The 20,215-nt window shown below is 29.7% G+C and overlaps 3 protein-coding genes across 6 annotated transcripts; all 3 read left to right on the forward strand.

The window, feature by feature from the left end:
• The first annotated feature begins 2,134 nt into the window (after window positions 1–2,134).
• On the forward strand, window positions 2,135–3,445 carry LOC101205864 (transcription factor bHLH30). Its single transcript, XM_011651393.2, has 2 exons — window positions 2,135–2,559; window positions 2,676–3,445. Exons 1-2 carry the CDS (start codon window positions 2,311–2,313, stop codon window positions 3,144–3,146), a joined length of 720 nt encoding a protein of 239 aa, XP_011649695.1. The 5' UTR covers window positions 2,135–2,310; the 3' UTR covers window positions 3,147–3,445.
• A 1,364-nt stretch (window positions 3,446–4,809) lies between these two features.
• Window positions 4,810–7,945, forward strand: LOC101212995 (beta carbonic anhydrase 5, chloroplastic). Of its 4 annotated transcripts, none has more exons than XM_011651395.2 (10): window positions 4,849–5,393; window positions 5,521–5,636; window positions 5,714–5,769; window positions 5,883–5,978; window positions 6,084–6,132; window positions 6,366–6,479; window positions 6,596–6,649; window positions 6,765–6,850; window positions 6,931–7,051; window positions 7,536–7,945. In XM_011651395.2, exons 1-10 carry the CDS (start codon window positions 5,378–5,380, stop codon window positions 7,746–7,748), a joined length of 921 nt encoding a protein of 306 aa, XP_011649697.1. In that variant the 5' UTR covers window positions 4,849–5,377; the 3' UTR covers window positions 7,749–7,945. The 4 variants fall into 4 exon arrangements, with proteins under 4 accessions (XP_011649698.1, XP_031736407.1, XP_011649697.1 ...); XM_004152548.3 differs by having other exon boundaries at window positions 5,119–5,393; window positions 6,949–7,051; XM_011651396.2 differs by lacking the exon at window positions 6,931–7,051 and having other exon boundaries at window positions 4,810–5,393; window positions 7,536–7,704.
• An 8,586-nt stretch (window positions 7,946–16,531) lies between these two features.
• LOC101203998 (AT-hook motif nuclear-localized protein 17) lies at window positions 16,532–17,961 on the forward strand. The gene has a single exon (XM_004148372.3). It carries the CDS (start codon window positions 16,835–16,837, stop codon window positions 17,693–17,695), a length of 861 nt encoding a protein of 286 aa, XP_004148420.1. The 5' UTR covers window positions 16,532–16,834; the 3' UTR covers window positions 17,696–17,961.
• The last annotated feature ends 2,254 nt before the right edge of the window (window positions 17,962–20,215 follow it).

Genomic DNA, 20,215 nt, shown 5'->3' on the forward strand with positions numbered 1-20,215 from the left:
TGAATATCCAAATATTGTAAAAGATTATCAATATATGTACAAAATGCAATACAATTGATAATGATATGCCGGTCTTTTTTTATTATCTAAGATCATTGGTTTGTAAATATTGATGATATAGTACAATGTGTGTGATTATGTGTTTTTTCTTTGTAATTATTGTTAGCATTAATTTAGTGTATATTTATATTAACGTCATTTGCATTATACGTAACTATTGGGGTGAAAAGTTCAATCCTCAATTATGTCCAATCATTTCTAATTATCTCATGCCTGTCTGATAATAATATTCACGTAAATTCAAATCATCTATATAATGTTGATGTAAGATATTTTAGGAATATCTGTATCATTAAAATATCAAAACCATACGAAATCTCTCACCAAGCCAGAAAAAAAAAATATAATACTAAGACATTACTCAATGAGGGGACAGCCAATGTTGGGTGTTTCACTCATTTTGGATCCAAGTGTAAGGTATTAGGTGGGGATATTTGTTGCCATTGTTATGGTGTAAATCTAAAAAGATGTTTTTTTTGTTCTTTAAATTACAATTTTATTTTTATCACATGCAAGAAAAATTTATAGAATTAAAATGATGGTACTCAAACGTTAAATTACATAAAAAACCTCAACGAAAAGTATGAAATTTATTGGTTTTAATTACATCCTTAAATTTTGAAAATTTTGGATACTTTAACACAATATTGAAAAGTTATTTTTTAATGTTAAATTCATGGACAAAAAGTTTGTATTTGCTCATACATTCCTCAAGAAAACAAATCTATTAAAAATAACTTTTTCTAAAAAATAGTTTTATACACAAAATTAAAAGTCTCCAACCGACCATAGAAACTTTTCTAACACCACACAAATATTTATATTCTTCTATTCACGTTACGATTTCATTTTGTAAATATTTCTTTTATTTAGGAGTATGATGACTACATGAGTAGCAATTATTAGTAGTAGTATTAGTACAAAACAAAACGGAAGCTACAGTTAAATGGAGTTAAGATAAAGTATATATTCATACTTTTGTAATAGAAAATAACATGTTTTCCATATCCATGAACATTTATAAAACAAAAGAGAAGAAAGAGTGAATGGTTAAGTTTGGAGTTGGAAATGTGAAGTGTGGGAAAATAGGGGTAAAAAGAAAAACATTGAGAGTGGGTAAAGGTGGTTTTATTGTGTCGGTTGATGATGTTATTCCTTGTCGCTTTTCATTTCCGAAAATTTCAAATTATGAAAGAAAAAGCAGTCGGCGCCGCCGTGCCTTCTCTTCCCGGCTGCCGGTCCCAATATTTCTCCCTTCTCCATAATTCATATCACTATCTTTTATCTTTCAAAATGATTGCACCCACCTTTCCTTACTCACTACACCCACTCTCCATTTCAATTGTAATATTAAATATATATTATTTATTTTATGTTTGATTTTATAATCTTTGTTTTATTTCAATCGTGATAGTAGAAGGACGAAAGATCTAACCTTTACGTTTAGGTTGATCAACTTAACAATATTTGTTTATTTAAAATTTTCAATATTTAATTTTTTCTTATAAAAGATTTATTTCTCAAATCTTATTCTCAGTCAATATCTATATAAATTGTTGTTCACGTGTTAACATTTTCTTGATATTATATACTCAACAATGACATTTTTGGTATATTATTGAATAATGGATGAAACATAGTAGAAATGTTATTATTGTGGATATGAGGCTAAGTTGTAAGACATTTAAACTTATTTTAAAAGGGTAGAATGTTTATAATGTTGGCTGAGATTATCATTTTACATTTTTATCAATATTGACATGTTTTCAACTACTTTGCTACTATACGACTAGTTCAATATTGAATTATGAGTATAACACTTATATTAGAAAAGTAAGAAATTAAAATGCCAGACGCAATAGTTATTTTTTAAACAAAAAAATGGTTTTGAGAGCTTGTAAGAAGGACAAGGATGTAAAATCGCACCAAGTATATCAAAAAATTAGAAAATAAAACTTTTGGTCAAAATTTCTCAACCTTTACACCGTTATTGGTTAAATTAAAAAAAGAAAAAGAAAAAGAAAAAAGAAAGCACCGAAATAGTTTCTCTTTCTTTACATAAATTCCTCTTTCAGTTCACACTTTCATTTCCAACTCTGCATGTTCCACTTCTTCTTCCTTCTCTCTTCATTCTTCTCTCTTCTTTCCATTTTCATGGCTTCCTCTATTCTCTAACAATCCCATAACTAAATTATTCATTCCTTGTTTCATCCTTCAAACTATACGAGCAAGTCCTTCCATATTCCAGAGATGCTTCCTTTCCAGACTCATTACGGATTCCAGAGCAGTTGGTCGTTGAGTTATCACAACGCCGATAATCTCAAACCATCAATGTCCACCGCCGGTTGTTCGATCGTCGACAATGCTGCAGATGCATCTAAAGACGTGAAGAAGTCTTCGGAAGCAAGTCGAAGTCATAAGGAAGCTGAGAGAAGACGGCGACAGCGAATCAATTCGCATTTATCTACTCTCCGTACACTCCTTCCTAATACTACTAAGGTAATCGTTTACTTCGCAAAATTGATGTGTGCGTTTTGCAATGTTGATGTTTGATTGATGAACCTTGGAAGTAAAATGGAAGTTTTGGATTGATTTTACGCACGTACTGTTTGTAGACGGATAAGGCGTCGTTACTGGCGGAGGTGGTGAGTCATGTGAAGGAGTTGAGACGGCGAGCGACGGAGGTTGCACGTCGGAGTACAGAACAAAGCGGCGGCGGAGGGATGGTGTCGTGGCCGTTCCCTAGTGAGGAAGACGAAGCGACGCTATGTTACTGCGATAACGAAAATAAGGTAATGAGAGCGACGGTTTGTTGCGATGAGCGGTCCAGTTTGAACCGGGATATGATGCAGGCGATCCGGTCGGTTGAGGTGAGGGTGGTTCGGGCTGAGACGATGACATTGGGGGGGAGGACGAAGAACGTGGTGGTGATGGAGTGGAGCGGCGGCGGGAGGCAGAGGGATGAGGAGTTTATGGGCCTGAGACGAGCTTTGAAGGCCGTAGTGGAGAATCGGGCCCAAAGTGTTTTGGGTAATAAGAGGGCCCGGGCCTGTTGTCCAATAGAGGATACGTTTTTAATGTGCTGACGTGGCCAATGAAGGTTTGCGTCGGAATTGTGGGGTTTGGGAATCTTTTTTTATATTTATTTTGATGGTTTGGTGAAAAATGGAAAATGAAAGAGGCTTTAACTTGAGAAAGTGACCGACATGTCGTTTGTAGCACAAGAGACGACAAGAAAGAAACACGTTTCGTTTAGGAATATAATTTTTAAGTTGATCAATTTATGTTCAATCAAAACACACCATTCGTAAACTGTGATTAGAGGCACTTTAGCCACTACACGTGATTTTATAAAATGAGATCATAGTCTCTACTTTCGACTTAATTCTTTGTTGCTTTGTTTTCCAAATCCACCTAAGTTTGTTCAATTTTATTTTCGTTATTTTACTAACCCTATATTTAACATTCATTTTGAAAGGGCGAATTCAAATTTTATTTTAACAAACAAATTTTCAATAAATATTGAAAATATAAAAACTAAAAAAAGTTGTTAGATAAACTAGAATAATGTACTCAAATTACTTGAATATGATGAAAAAGAGAAGTTAAGTCAAAAATAACATGAACAGAACAAGTTTTTATGTTTAGTGTTTTCATTATTAATTTTATGAAAATTCTAACATTACTTAAATTTGCATGAATCTAAATTACATTCCAACCTCAAAATAGTTACACTAAAAAATACCATTCATTGGAAGAATAAAAGGCAGAAATGAAAACCATTAGTTTAAGTATTAGAGAGTTTATAGACCAACGTCTCCCCTTCCTTATCCTCATTAGTCTACATCTCACCCTCAATTATTGACAATACTTTTCATCTCTCTTTTCTTTTAAAATATTAGAAATATGTTTTTACATACAAAACAATTATTAAATTGCAAATTGGGTGCTTATAACAAATTCTAGTTTTATGTCTTCCTATTTTTTTCTTTTTATAAAAAGAAAACACAAAAATTTAAAGGTAAATACCAAACCAAATCGAATCGAAATGAGATCAAATGAGAAGGATATAAAATTATAGTTAATAAATATTTAAAATTGAAAATTGTTATTAATTCGACCCAAAAGCTTAAGTTGAAGTTGATGGTTTGACTTAAACTACAAAGAAATACTCAACAAGTAAAATCAACTATAATTAGGGAGGAAATAACAACACAAGTGCTTGAACACAAAACTTTTTCGAACCACATGCCTTAATACCATATTAAATCATCAATTTATCCTAAAAGCTTAAGCCAATTAACTATGATAAATTTAATATAATATTTAACCTACGTTCAAAATTTAATAGAAAAACAAACCATCTATCGTTCGTTAACAAAAATCATGATAAAAATACAGTACACATAATTTTTCTACAAATTATAAAAAGTTTATCATTTTTTTTTAATTTTTAAAATTTTTCTTTTTTATTTTCTCGGAAAAAAAGAAATAGAGAAAATATAAATTGCTTGACGTAACGTTCACGTAGCGTGCGATATCACGTGCGACATTCCCGCCTGGTTGAAGGATGAAAGATATCGTACATGACTCATCACCATATTTATCCTCACCCTTTTTCTTTTCTTCTTTTTTTCATAATCATTTCATAAATTGAAATTATGCTTTTTTATTAAAGGACTTTACAAGTAAGTATTGAGTTTCTTAGTAATCGATGCGCAAATAATTATTCATGTAATTTTATTTGGGTGTCAATATGAACATAGTTCAAATTGATGCTCTAATGTCAATTTTCTCAACAAGCAAAATAAAAATCAAAACTTCAAAATATAAAATTGGACCAAATCTTACAAAATTTCAGATGGGTTAGTAACCTCTTGTAGAAACGTTTAAGTTCTAAAATTTATGGGGTGAGATTAAATTTTTTTTCTTCTGGTTATAATCTATATATCTTAATTGAAGCGAGGAGGTATGTAAATAAACAAAAAAAATTGAAACATTGGGAACTTAATTTAACATTTAGTTTAATATTTAAGAACAAGCTAAAGATGCTATGAAGTTAATTGGATTTGAAAAGAATTGGAGTACAACAATGGTTGAGTACCTGAGTTGGCTTCCTATGAATTTTTATATTTTTATCTCCATTAAAGTGGGGATGGATATGTATGGATAAGCTTGAATTGAAAAGGAGACGAATCGTCATAACAATTTTGCATATATAAAACGGGAAGACAAATGCTACGACAATTGAATAGTGAATATAGGAATCTTCTCAAGAAAGTCCGATTATTTTCGGTTGGGTAAGGCGGGAACCGAAATGGGTCGACCAATTCGTGAGTTTCTTTGCTGTATTTTTATTTGTTGAATTATTTTTCTCTCTTTCTGATTGTTGGCTAAGTTTCAGAATCAATCTCCATGAATTTCAGCCTAATTTCTTTGCGGAATTGTCATTGCTAATAGGTCCAAGAGCTTTCTGGGGTCTCTTGATTTCGGAAATGGCTGCGATTAGGCCGACTTTATTTCATAAGAATCCATTCCTTTTCTCGTCCTTTTCAGTTGGGAGAAGCTCTCTTTCTGTGAGTTATTTTGTTTCTGTGTAATTATTTGATGGAGTTTTTGTTTCTTTATGGAATTGGGAATTTTGGATGGGTAGGCGAAGGAAGAAATCGACGAAGCACATCTGGGAGTGTCTTCTAATCTTATTCACGAGTGCGTTTTTTGTTTCCTTTTTCTGATATTTGTGTTTGTTTTACCATACAAATATTTAATGGGAAATTTGATCAGTTTTCTCTTCTGGGTTCTTATTGTTTCTTTTCTATTAGGTTGGAGGTGAAAAATGTGGTTCAAGTGAAAGATGAACGTAAGCTGTTTGATGAAATGCAAAGGAGATTTTTGAGTTTTAAGAAGCACAATTATTTGTAAGTAGTTGGTCAATGAATGAGCAAATCTTAACGCTATCTGTATGGATAAACTAAAACGCTTGGGATTGTTATTTTTAATTCAAGGGTTTCTTTTTGAAACAGGGAGCATTTGGAGCATTTTCAAGCTCTTGCAGAACTGCAAACCCCTAAGGTAATTGAGCAAGATGATGAGCAAAACCCTTTCCTATTTCTTTGATTCGTTTTACCTTCTTGTACTTTTGTCCTATTTTGAGTATTTGCCATAAGTTAAGTTCACTGATGCCAACATGAGCTTAGCTCAACTGGCACCTGTATGTACATGTGACAATAGGTCCCAGGTTAACTCCCTATCACTACATTTATTATAATACCTTTAAAAAAAACACATGCTCACAAGTAGAACAGTTCATGGTGATTTCTTGTGTGGATTCTAGAGTATGCCCATCCAATATCCTTGGATTTCAACCTGGAGAAGCTTTCATGGTTCGTAACGTAGCAAACATTGTTCCGCCATGGGAGGTATGAAGTATTGTACAAACCTCTTGCATATCTAAGTCAGAGTTGAACGTTGCTTTAGCTGTCTTCAGACAAGTAAAGAACTAATTTCAAGTATACGCACTTTACTTCTTGTACAGAATGGACCAACTGAAACCAATGCAGCCCTTGAATTTGCGGTGAACACACTTGAAGTACGTTGCTTTCCATTCTTCTTGCAGTCTGATGTGACCTTTATAAACTCTTAATTCTTTGCATAAGAGTGCATATATATCATGAATTCTTAAGAGAATCATTTTTATGCTGAAGGTTGAGAACATTTTAGTCATTGGCCACAGCAGCTGTGCTGGAATTCAGAGCCTTATGAGCATGCAAGATAATGCAACTGGCTCGAGGTTTCACTTTCTTCAACTTCCTTGTTCCTTGTATATCTGTTTTTCCAGTACGTATTTGTTTTTCAAGCTGTAATTTGTAGCTTATTCTGCCATGGTAGCTTTGTTCATAAGTGGGTGGTGAATGCAAAAGCAGCTAAATTAAGGGCAAAGGCTGCTGCTGCACATCTTAGTTTTGACCAGCAATGTAAACATTGTGAGAAGGTACTGGTAACTTTTTGCTGCAAATATGAACCACACGATCTCTGTTTGAATTTCATTCATGTTTAACAGTTGAACTTTTAGACTAGAATTTGTTACTTTCTTTTAATTGGTGTGCAAAGTTCAAGCTATCCATCAAAGTATAAAAGTTCTTACTCTATTACCATTTTGGGTCTTACACTGTTTTAGCTTTGTACTTTTAAATGTCTAAATTTTGTCTCGGTGGTTTTATAATCTTATAATTAGTTCTCGTTTTTAGTTTGAAGTCAATTTCTATTAAAATTGGTTAAATAAAAACATAATGTGAACATGTTATCAAAATTAACTGTACAAAAGCCAACTGAGACTAAACTTACTTTTGGGAAAGTTAATCATAAAATAGCCTTAACAATAATTGAGTGTAGTAGGATCAGGATCAATTAATTGTCTTGTGCAAACTGGCTTGGGAGGTTACTAACCTCGACGATTTTCCCTTTTTTGGCACTAGGAATCAATCAACCTTTCATTGAAAAACTTGATGTCATACCCCTGGATCGAAGAAAGGTTAAAACAGGATTTGATTTCTGTTCATGGAGGATACTATGATTTCTTGAATTGTACATTTGAGAAGTGGAGTCTTGATTACAAGAACACCAGCAGAGTTGATAACGATGATGATGACCGTGTATGTCATATTAAAGATCAAACAATTTGGTGTTGAAGATCATCACCCTCTGGAAACACAATGCTTTTGTGAATAAGAATTAAAGAAAATCAATGTGAATGAAATTTATAAAGTTTCTGAGAAAGAAATTGTATAATAAAGACTGTCTTGAGTTCTGAATGTGGATCCAATGATGTATTGTATATATTAGTCTAAAAAAAATCAACCTATTTTGTTGGGTAATTTCAGATACATTTTGGTTCAATTTAGTTAACGTAATGATTTAAGAGTTTTAATTTGATTCTTATGGTTTCTAACAAAGTTTCATAATCATATGGTAATATACTGTAATATAAATTCTGATAAAATTACAAATTGTGATGCTGTGTTACTTTAGTTGGTGAAATGATTGGGACATCCAATCCAAAATGCCCTCACAGGCAAAGAACTTTACCCCCTCTTCTTGGGCCTACCCCTTGCAGGCCCATAATTAGAGGTAAGTACGACAACTCGGCCCAAAAAGCTTACTTGAGCATCCATCGACGTTGAGAATGCTAAAATAATGGATAACTAATTAGAAAATAGCAAATCCAAAAAACAATATCCCTACATTTATGTCTTTAATTCATATTAATTTTTGAATTTATAAGATTCAAATAAACTAATTAACGATTTATTTAAATAATTCATAATAATATATATATATATACTAATAACTATTTTAGTTATAATATTTTTTCTCCCAATAAAATGTTTGATAATATAATTTATTTATTGTACGTTTTATAGGGTGAAATTGAGTTGGGTTGTAAGACATTTTCAACTCGATCTATATTAAGTTTCTAACCCAACCCAACTCATTACGTAAAATGTGGGTTGGGTTGGATTCTCGGGTTGTATAGTTTTTTTTTAAATTTTTAATGGTTATAAAAATTCAAATTATTACATTTAAATTTCAAACATACATAATTCAAAATTTCATACAATATAATAAATTTAAAGTTTATATACTTAATTTGTTCTTTTATTAAATAATATATATATATATATATATATATATATATATATATATATATATATATATATATATATATATATATATATATATATATATATATTATATTATATTAATTTGGGTTGGGTTAAACCAATTTTTTCAAATCTCCAATCTGATACCCAACCCAACCCAAAAAAGTTAAATTCTTTTAACCCAACCCAGCTTATATTTTAACATAACCTAACTCAACCCTTATAATATGAGTTGGATAGTTCAGGTTATTCGGATTCAACCCATATTCTTACAACTCTAGTACGTTTCATAAGTTTTGGTTTATATTCAGTAACATATTATTATATCATAAGTAATACACAATTTATATATTTAAAATTCAATGTATATAAATATTTATATTATTATTTGAATTTAAGAGTTCAGTGGAAAGATATCCAAAATTTGAATCTAGAATTGCATCTTTCCATAAATTCTTGCATTTCATATAACAACAACGTTCATATTAATATTATTATTTCCTCTATAAATATGCATTTAACGATTATTTAATAAAATTGTTCATTTAATGATTTTTCCATAAAATAATTTTATTTTTCCTTATAATTAGGATGCATTTAACGTGGGTATGAGTATTTTAAGAAAATTTGTATCATCCATAATCATCATTATGCTTTATTGATTCCATTAAAATAACGGATAACATAATTTCAAAAATTTAGGATAAGATTGTTAATACTCTCTACTTATTTTCCATAAAGTTATTTTAAACTTTGATTTGAAACTGCCAAAATTCTAAAATTTTGATTTTAAATGTCAAGATCCCATGAAATAATAGTATGATTTTTATCTTGAAGAATTATTTGATTGTACCAATATTTTGTTTATGAGATTTTTTTAATTACACTAATATTTAATATTATTTTCCCTACTACGAATAATCTCGTGTTTGCCTACGAATTTCTTTTCCGGTAGTTTGACTTTATTATTCGGCTGTTTTAGATTTTGTTTATTTTTATTCTTTAGCGTGATTTGTAATGACACTACAACGTGTGAAGACTGTTTCCAATGGTAGATGGGTGAAATCTTCTCAATATATTGATTACCGCATGATTGATGTATACGTTCCATTGTCATCTTCGTTTTAAGAATTCATACAATGCATTCAAGGTAGACTTTTTCCATCTTTAGTTCTTTTTGTATGCGAGGTTACTCTTTATTGAGACGGATGCAACAATTCAAACCTTATTGTGATTGTTGAAGACAAGGACGTGTATTGTACTATGTTGGTTATGTCGAAATTCTCCGACAATGATTTAGTTGCGGTTGTTGATTCTGCACCTGTTGGTTCGACTGAAAGTACATTGTATTTGAATAATGGATTAGATAAGCAACAACGTTCACATGATGTATCATGGATTATTGACATTGATTCGTTTGATTCACCAAATGCTGGAATACCTATTACGTTGGGAGTAAAGTTTAGAACTAAGACAATAATGAAGAAAACGATTTATTTGTTGGCCATGAACAATCGTTTTGAATTTGTTACAGTTAGGTCCAGTCGCACATCGTTTGACATTCGATGCAAAGATCTGTCATGTACATGATATTTATGTGCTTCTATGTTAAAATAAAGCGATATTTAGATTGTTTGCAAATTTACAGATACCCACTAGTGTGTTGTTGACATTTTCAAAAATGGTTTTATGCAAACATCCTGGATTGTTTATTAGTGTACAAAGTCATTTTTAAAAATGAATGACAAGGCTCCATGTCACCATTTTGATGTTATTAATTACATGAAGATTAATCACAGAGTAAATGTAAGTTATGATAAGACTTAGAAAGGACATGAGATTGTATTGAATTCTATTAGAAGTAAATCCGAGGACTCGTATGCAATGTTGGCAACATTCACAAATGCATTGATTAGAAACAATCCATATATATAATCTATATATCAAATACAGTGTATTTTGATATTAGTTTTATTACTCGTATTTGATACTAATTCTATTGGTCAATTTGAAAATACATCGTAATTCTAATATTTGTATTTATCCGAAAGTAAAACAAATAATTTTCTAATTCTTCTTTACAGGCCAACGTTAAACATTACATTTTGATTCTTTTTAATCTTACTATAGTAATTAAATTTGGTTAATTAGTGCTTAATGATTGTATCATTTATTTATTTAATTAGGCTGTATATGCCCTGCTTTTGATTTGGTGAGTGCAATAAAACTTGTTGAAATATTATTTAGGCATAGAATAAAACTTATTGTTCTTTCTTCTTCTTCTTTCCTTTCAAGGATAAACAAAACTCCCTATCTCAACATTAAGAATGTTTCTTTTTTGGGCTACAATTTCATCTTAATCTCAAATCTGCTGCATTGATTCTTCTTTCTTTTTAGAAAGAAAGAAAATAAACTATTAATTTCAGTTTTCTTCTCTATCCTTTTTAATTTTCATATAAAATTTATAGGCGAAAACAATATACATAAACTTAATTTTAAAAAACCAAAATTAAAAAATAAATATTTGTTTGATAACACCATTTGATTATTGTTTTCATATTCAATTTTCGTCTAGGAAAAACCCAAACTAAAATTATAATATACAAAACAGAAAAGTAAAAAGTAAATCTACCTGACAAAGCTTAAATAATAATAAAATGGAGGCTCAATAATATTCGTTACTTACCAAAAATGGAATAAAGTGTGTAAAGAAAATTCGTAATGAGCCCAAAGGGAGTGATCAGAAAAGTAGTGAATACGTATCTTTGTTGTCCGTTGCTTACATTGTGTACTTCATCTATACACATGCATCTCCAAGCTTGCTTTCAACATTTCTTTACAACCCTAAATAATTAATTGAATGAAGAAATAAGTGTTGTAATTAGATTCTAAGTACTAGCAAATGTAAAATCATTTACAAACTAGATCAATTTCTCGACGTTTTATCCATCGCCGATGATATCAATTATAGAAGTTTGTACGTGATTGAAACTTTCACTAAGAGGGTATTTGGATATCAGTAATTGTATTTGAATGAAATGTTATGTAATAAAAAATTTAATATTTGGAGCGACCGTTGTGAGTCTGGATATTTGTTATTAAAAACTCATTCATTTCAGGCAGTTTTCAATCAAACCATATTTTTCTATATTTAACACGCACCATTATATTTTGTAGGGTAATTATAATTGACGGTCATTTGAGGAATAATAATTAAGAATATAGCAACATTTAAAGAAAATTGCAAATATAACAAAACCATCGTTGATATAATTATATCGTTGATACACTCGTATGGTCTATCAGTAATAGATCAATATTTACAACATGATCTATCGATGATAGACTTGTATTATTGATAGAATTTGACAAATTTTAATATATTTGCAATTTATAAAAATTGTTGCTATATACTCAATTATTTTAAATCTAATTGCTAAATTTGCAACTATCCCTATTTTTTATTATGCTGATTACGTACATAACAACTATCTAATAGAAATCTATCGACTATAGGGTCTAGCATCGATGGAATTTGCTATCTTAGCAATTCTTTTAAAATATTGACATACACTTAGTTATTAACTTATTGTAATTACTCTTTTTCAAATTTTGTTTAATAACCATTTTATTTTGTTTAAATTAATAAATCAACCCCATTTTTCTTATATTGATTTATTTTTTTTTCTTTTTATAAATATTCAAAAGTCCAACCAAGTTTTGAAAATTTAAAAATGAGTTTTCAAAAACTTGGTTTTAAGAAAGACGTTGTATGGTTTTAAAAAATGAAAATGAGGACAAAGAGGTGGTAAGAAATCAAATACAAAGTTTTTTTTTTAAAAAAAGAAAAACCAAAAAGATTAGATTTGACAATTTTTTTTTCTATAAGCTAGTTGAACTGATTTTAAAAAATGATGAGTATGTACTTATTAATCTATTAAATACTTTTTGACCAATAAAAACTATTAAAAGTAAAAGTTAGATAAAACATGTAATTAAGTTAAACCTAAAATAAACCCTTTTTTAAAATTAAAAAACATATTACAAAATTGATGGAAAATAAACAATAGAATATATATATATATATATATATATATATATATATATATATATATATATATATATATATATATATATATATATATATATATATAATTATGTGAGTGTGAGTGTGTGGGGTTTATATTATATATGTGGATTGGAATATTTCATGAATAGGTGCAATTTAACCAAATATATGGGCAGATGAAGAGAATGCTAACCCAATACAAATTATGGGCATTTTTTGTGTTGTCACTTCTCACCTTTTCCCTTTTCAATTTATTATTATTACACCTCTTTTCAAATATAGCCACATCAATCTTTATCTAACAAATACACCCATATTACATATATCTTAAATAAATTCTAATATTTGGTTGTATTTGTAAATACTTTTAATAATAAAAATTAATATAACAAAATTTTAGATTATATTTCGTTAATAAAAATTTAATCGTATATATATTATTTAGGTGTTTGGGCATAGCATTAGAATGAAGAGAAGCAACCAAAATTGCACTATAAAAAAGAAGAAGCAACCAAAATTTAGTTGGGATGAAATTTTCAGGTTGTATGTGTCAATAAAAAGTGAAACTTATCACATGGAATTATGTAATTAAGAAAAGTTTTATATTGTTTTCCAATTACACAACAAAATAGACAACAAAACAAATAAGGCAAAAGACTGAGATCTTTTCTCTTTTGATAATTCCCTCTTTCCATTTTTGAGTATTCTTCAACAAGTTTATTACTATTATTATTCTCATTAATTTAATTTTGGAATCTCAACTTTAATTACAATATTTTATTATTGTTCCTAAACTTTAGTTTTGGATAAATTCAGTCATTTTACTTCCTTTTTTTCTACTTCTTCAATTTTCAAATTTATATTTATTTGATTCTTATCTTTAGCTTTTTTTTTTTGTCTTCACTGATTCCTGAATTGGAAGCAAAAATCACAGAATTTTTTAAAGCACATTTACCACTTATATACTTTAAACTTTTCAATTGGTAAACTATATGATAGATTAATTATATTTATATTTGTATTTTGTGCATCTACTTCTCATCAATCACATCAAATCAATAAATAAAATATTTTTTATATATTAAATCACGTGACAAAATTCTCTTAAAATTTTAAAAATTAACACTCGACGAAATAAATACAGTATAGACACTTTGAAAAGAATTTAACCTACATATATTTAGAAGTGATTAATCTTTTTAACTGTTGAGAAAATTAAATTAATACTTTCAATAACAAATTTAGAATAATTAAAATTGGTTTTTATTTTCTTTTAGAACATATGATTTTATTTACGCCACTAAGGCCATCAAACCACTATCTTTTTATAGAAAGATTTAGCAGCTAAGAGGAAAAGAGGTCACACCAAATCTAAAATGAAAAAAAATCCCATTATTAAAATAATGTTTGGGAGTTACGTTCAAAAGAATAAAAATGATTTTAAAATCATATATTATCAAATATTCAAATTTAGGTTTAATAAAGCTTTATTGCTTTACTACGATACTGTAAGGTTTACGTCACAAAATTTTCTAAAATAAAAAATCTAAGCTGATTAATTAAAAAAATTTATATAAATCGATTGAATTTTATCTTAAATAATATAATTAGTGTAATCTTTTAATTGATATTAAATCAATAGATTCAACAAATTAGATAGTTTTTACTACAACAAAACGAGCATAGCTCAACTCAAAATTTTAGAAAATAATATCGAAAAAAATTATTCAAACTTATAATTTGTAAAGTACAAATAATATCCTGTTGCATTATTTGCAAATAATGACTTATTTTACTGATTAATTTGGACGATAAAATACCAACAATAATTATGAAATATCTACAATTTCAAACTACACTTTCTTAATGAGTTAACTTAAAGAGAATAGGTAATTTGTTTAAAGAGAGAACAAACTTGGAAAGAGAGAGAAAAAAAAATTAAATGTTACATAAAAAAGTTAAATTAAAATTTGAGAGATTGGTAAAAAGAGATATAAGGATAGAAATAATTTTTTTAGAGAGAAATTGTGAGGAATAACAAAATATTAAAATTATTTAAAAAAATATATATAAAAGCTTATCGTCCTAAAAATAATATAAAAAAGTTCTTCACGATAAGTTATTTATTATTGAACTTTTTTTAGTTTGTAGACTTCAAATCATAGCTTTGATTGAAATGTTAAATTTAGATTAAAAAGAAGTTTAATTTAATATAAAAAGAAAAAATGAAGGTTAAGTAAACTAAGGGTTTAAGAAAAAATGATTAGAAGAAGAAGTAACGCCGCATTCAATATTCTGATAGTCACCTTTGGTTTTTTCTTCTTCTTCTTCTTTATTTATAAGTAGTAATTATTATTAAATGACAAAAGAGAAAAAACAGCACATAGATTTTGAATTGAATCAAAACACACTATTTTTTCTTCGTCAAACTAAGTCGGCCACTTTCCATTATTAGAACTTAGAACCTCACTTCCATACAAAATGAGTAATGGTAATTCGATTTGTACATTCGTATGATACATCGAGTTTACGGTAAATAAAAGTTGCAATTCAATCGTGAGAAGATATGATGATCAATTTGATTGCATTAGAAAATTATGTCATATCATTATTGTTAGTATTATAGCTTGAGTTATGATTATGATTATACACTTTGTTTACCATTATGGTTTGAGTTATTAAAAACAGTTCAATTACATATGCGCTTGTGGGCTATTATGATTTATCAATGAAGTTTCATTATAGTTATATAAATCTTCATTACAAATCAGTAAACGTGGTTCAGTACTTGTAGTTTGATAAAAATAAAAACAAAAAATCTTACAAGCAACTATTTTATGATACTTTTGTCATGAACTATTTATACGAAATATTCTTCTCAAACTATTGTAACTTAATCTATAACAAAAACTTAAGAATTAAATCATAAACAGACAGTGGTAAACATGATAGATTAACGTTGGTTGTTGTCGTTTAAAAAAGTTTCAAATTGACGATGGATTCGATTGTGGTAGGTTTGAATATTTACTAAACTGAGTAGACAGTTTGGTTGAAAAATTACTTCAGTAAACGGATGATAATCTCTATAAACAAATATCCAACTACGTAGCTTTGATATTTTGAATACTTTTAACACAAGAATATTGAAAAATGAGATAAGTTGTCGTGTAAAATTAGTAAAAACACGTGTTTGAGAATGATGGGAAGATTAGTAGGGGAAAAGGCCAGACATAGTGAAGGATTTGTATGTTAGGCGTAGTAGGAAAGGGTGGGCTCAAGGGTCAAATTAAGTAGTCCCTCTCCCTTTTCCCTTTGTTATTTGTTTTGTTGTTTAGGGATATGGGGGATGCCCCTCTTTCTCTCTCTAACAACACAAAAGGCGGTGCCTTCTTTCTATTTCTCACCTTCTTCATCCCCTAAATTTTCAATTATACCTTATCCTATACTTTTATAATCTTACAATCTCATTAAACCAACCCATATATAAATGCCTCTACACGCTTCACTTACTAATATAAGAAAATATTTTACATTTTCAAAATTAAATTATATATAAAAATACTTCAAGTGTATTGGATTGAAATTAACAAATTTTTAAAAATGAAAATTACAAGTCTTATTTAAATGAGGAGTGGAAATGAAGAGTGTTACAAATGTAATAACCTTCTAACATAAAATTATTTTTTTGAAAAAATTTAGATAGAAAGGATTATTAAGATGAGGGAGGAAAGGAATAACTTTTTTATTAATACTTTGCCATATCTCTCTATCTCTGTTAAAGTCTGAATTATAAGTATGGCGGGTAGGTCCCATCTCCACCTCCCAAAACAGCGGCGCCACTGCCCCTTTTCTCTTTTCACTTTTGTTTTTTCAACCTCACCCACCTTCCTCTTTCCTCCACCATTTTCCTTCTATAAACAAATTCAAAATTCCCCCTTCTTCCCCCCTTCCTAAACTCTCTTAAAATACCCATTTCTTTATAATAAAAAACATAAATAAAATCTTTTATTTTTCAAGGAAAAGAAAAAAAAAAAAAGAAAAAGAAATGAAAGGCGATTTTGCTCATCCCAAGAGCAAAACTTCCAATATGTTATCCAAATTCCATCTCTCCCCCCACCCTTTTACCCACCATCCTCCGCCGCAACCTCCCGTGGATGAGCCTATCGCTGCCCTGCCTTCCCCTTTTAAACACCACACGGACCTCACCTCCACCGCCGATGGTTCCACCATCGAGGTGGTCCGACGGCCCAGGGGTCGCCCACCGGGTTCTAAAAATAAACCCAAACCGCCTCTTGTTGTAACCCGGGAACCCGAACCGGCTATGCGGCCGTACGTTCTAGAAGTACCTGGTGGAAACGACGTCGTTGAAGCTATTTCGAGATTTTCCCGTCGCAAAAATTTGGGACTTTGTGTTCTAAACGGATCCGGTACCGTTGCTAATGTCTCTCTCCGTCAACCCTCCGCCACTCCTGGCGCTACCGTTACTTTTCACGGCCGTTTTGAGATTCTCTCCATTTCCGCTACCGTTTTTCCTCAATCAACGCCGTTACCGTTACCTAATGGTTTTTCCATCTCCCTTGCCGGGCCTCAGGGTCAAATCGTCGGCGGTTTGGTTGCTGGCGCGTTAATTGCCGCCGGTACCGTTTTTGTCGTCGCCTCGTCCTTTAATAATCCCTTTTACCATCGGCTTCCTGATGAGGAAGAGATTAAGAATTTGGGATCCGGTGGCGGCAGTGGCGGTGGCGAAGTTCACTCCCCACACGTCTCCGGCGGCGGAGATAGTAGCGGGCAGGGACATGGGCACGGGCAGATTGCGGAAACGTGTGGAATGGCTATGTATAGTTGCCACGCGCCGTCCGATGTAATTTGGGCGCCGACGGCGAGGCAACCACCGCCGCCGTACTGATACATAACTTTTCATTCTATCTTCAGCTGATCTCTCTTTTTTCCCCTTTCTTTTCCCATTAATTTCCCATTACTCTTCTGTTAAATTTGTAGGGTTTGTTGTTTGTTGTAGATTTTTTTTTTTAATTTGAAATGACTTGAAAAGGAAATGAACTGAATTTTTTTTTTGGAGGATTAATGTTTTTAGTTAATTTCTAATAATTCAAACGTTAATGCACCGTTTTAATTATTTCTAATAAAATTATAACAATGATTATTCAAAGCTCATCTCTTCTTCTAATTCTTTTGGATTTAATCTTTGTGTGTATCGAGTAATTTATGCGTTCATAACAGGGTTTTAGTCTTCAGTTTTTTTAGTTCTAAAACAGATCATTGGTAAGTTTGTGTTTTTCGTTATTTCCGTCTGCTTTATTTTATGGTTATATATTCCTCATGTCTGAAAAGTGATAAGGTTCGTAGTTTGGAAAAAAGAGAAATTATAGTTTAGAAAATCGTTGTAGAATGAAAGAAGTCGAATGTTCAATCAAATAACCTCATAACGTAATGTTGATAAAATCAATAAACAATTTATCTGATCATAATAAGATTTGAATGGAAGTTTTCTTTAACCTATGTTTAAATAAAATTTGATAACTCAACTATTAGTTAGCGGTAATTTATTTGAATTCAATTCAATATAAGTACGATTAATTATTTGAATTCAAGTGTGTTTTCAATTTGTTCTTATTTGGTTCAAATTTCCTATTAGCCTATACTTTTGTCATTCATCAAATTACTAAGTCAATATAATATTTGATTTAATTTATATTCTTAAAAGCAATGTATTTTATAATAGTTTCAAGAATTGAAAATGGGACTTGAAATCACTTTCCAAATACGTCAATGAAAATTATATTATATATTTTTCCCGAATAAAATGGATAGGAAAAACGACAAATTAAAGAATGTGGGAAAAGGTATGAATAAAAAAAGTTTATGAAATCTTAAATTAAAACTAAAAGCCAAGAATTGTGTAATTGAGGAGAAATAATTTAAATATTAAGCGGTGTGAGGAATCGTTAAAAACCACCTTTGCATGGGAACCAAAGTGTTGTTATATATTTATTTTTGTTCATTTGTTTGTTTGTTAAGTACACATTTATTAGTTATTAATATCATATTAATGTTATTAGATAACAATCTTAATAATTAAATCTATATTTTATCTCCATTTTTTCAGCAATTGGACGATTAAGGGAATGAACCCATCAACTAGCAATTGAGTTGTGTTAATTAAACTTTAACGATGCATTTGAAGTGATATAAAAAAATTATTTGCAAAATTAAAACACATATATTTAAATCAAATTAAAGGTGGCTGGTCATGACTTATAATGCTATAAATAATAACTAAAATTTTCTTTTCAACTATTTATAACAAAAGAAAAAGAGTATGATAATTTTTTTAGGTGGAATTGAGGTTTAACTTACCATCTTAATTAGCTCTTGAACTCACATAATATATATTTAATTTAATCATATTGGTCTCTAAGCTTTAGTATAATTAAAAGAATTTAGGAAGAATAATTAAGTTAAAAATGGTTGACGAAGAAATTAATAGAACGAAAATGATAATTAAAGGGAAAAAGATTGGATAATAAAGTGGTTAGGAATATTAATGAGAGGGGATAATGTAATAATTATAAAGAGACAAGAATGAGCAAAATTAGGTCACGTGGGAGATAAAACAATGACAAATAATTAATTTGCGTTTGTCGACTTCTCTTTTATTTGGACTTTTCTTCACCCAATTTGTACTCAACAGTCACTCTCATTTCCCACCAAATCCACTCTTTATTATTACTCTTTTCTTTCTTTACTATTTGTTTGAGAAATTAATTGCCTACGCTGCTACATCATTAACGTTTTAACTATTAAGTTAAAGAGAAGAGGTTGAGAAACTAGAAAACAGAAACCTTGAAATGTTTTCATAATATGGAAAATGATTCTGTAATGGCTGTCTCTTGACTAATTAAGTTTTTAGATATTTGATTTGATGGTTATTAATTGAATTTAGTTTTCTACAAGCACACACACATATATATATGATCGTTCGTATAGGGCTAGTCAATTCATATTTAATTATCTTTTTTTTTTCCTCTGGCTGACTCAATGAATGAGGCTTTATGAAGGGGACGGAGTCAGCTTCTTCAATTGTGATTTTAATTGCATGGTTGACAATAAAAGTCGAAATTCATGGCTCGTTGTTCATCTTGCCATGGAAATTGATCGTTTTGTATTTTATGGTGGAGTCTATCGGTCATCCTTCCATATGTATCTCGGTAAAATAAAATCATTTTGAATCATCATTTTCTTATATGACGTAAGAAATAATACAACACTTTTAGAATAATAATGGATTGTTTCCTTATTATATTATGATTGACACTTGCTATATAATATTTTATTTAGATTGGTTTTGTAGAATAGAAGGATCTAATATATATATATATATAGTATGAGCTTCATTATTACTTTATTA

The sequence above is a fragment of the Cucumis sativus genome, chromosome 2 (assembly GCF_000004075.3).
Source record: "Cucumis sativus cultivar 9930 chromosome 2, Cucumber_9930_V3, whole genome shotgun sequence".
Lineage (NCBI taxonomy): Eukaryota > Viridiplantae > Streptophyta > Magnoliopsida > Cucurbitales > Cucurbitaceae > Cucumis > Cucumis sativus.

What these genes read in the sequence shown, in the direction of transcription:
- LOC101205864 (XM_011651393.2), top strand. Translation starts at nt 2,311, where the DNA reads ATGCTTCCTTTCCAGACTCATTACGGATTCCAGAGCAGTTGGTCGTTG. An exon ending in TCCTTCCTAATACTACTAAG is followed by an intron (nt 2,560 to 2,675) that starts GTAATCGTTTAC and finishes TACTGTTTGTAG; the next exon opens with ACGGATAAGGCGTCGTTACT.
- LOC101212995 (XM_011651395.2), top strand. An exon ending in TTGCGGTGAACACACTTGAA is followed by an intron (nt 6,650 to 6,764) that starts GTACGTTGCTTT and finishes TTTATGCTGAAG; the next exon opens with GTTGAGAACATTTTAGTCAT. An exon ending in GATAATGCAACTGGCTCGAG is followed by an intron (nt 6,851 to 6,930) that starts GTTTCACTTTCT and finishes TGTAATTTGTAG; the next exon opens with CTTATTCTGCCATGGTAGCT.
- LOC101203998 (XM_004148372.3), top strand. Translation starts at nt 16,835, where the DNA reads ATGAAAGGCGATTTTGCTCATCCCAAGAGCAAAACTTCCAATATGTTA.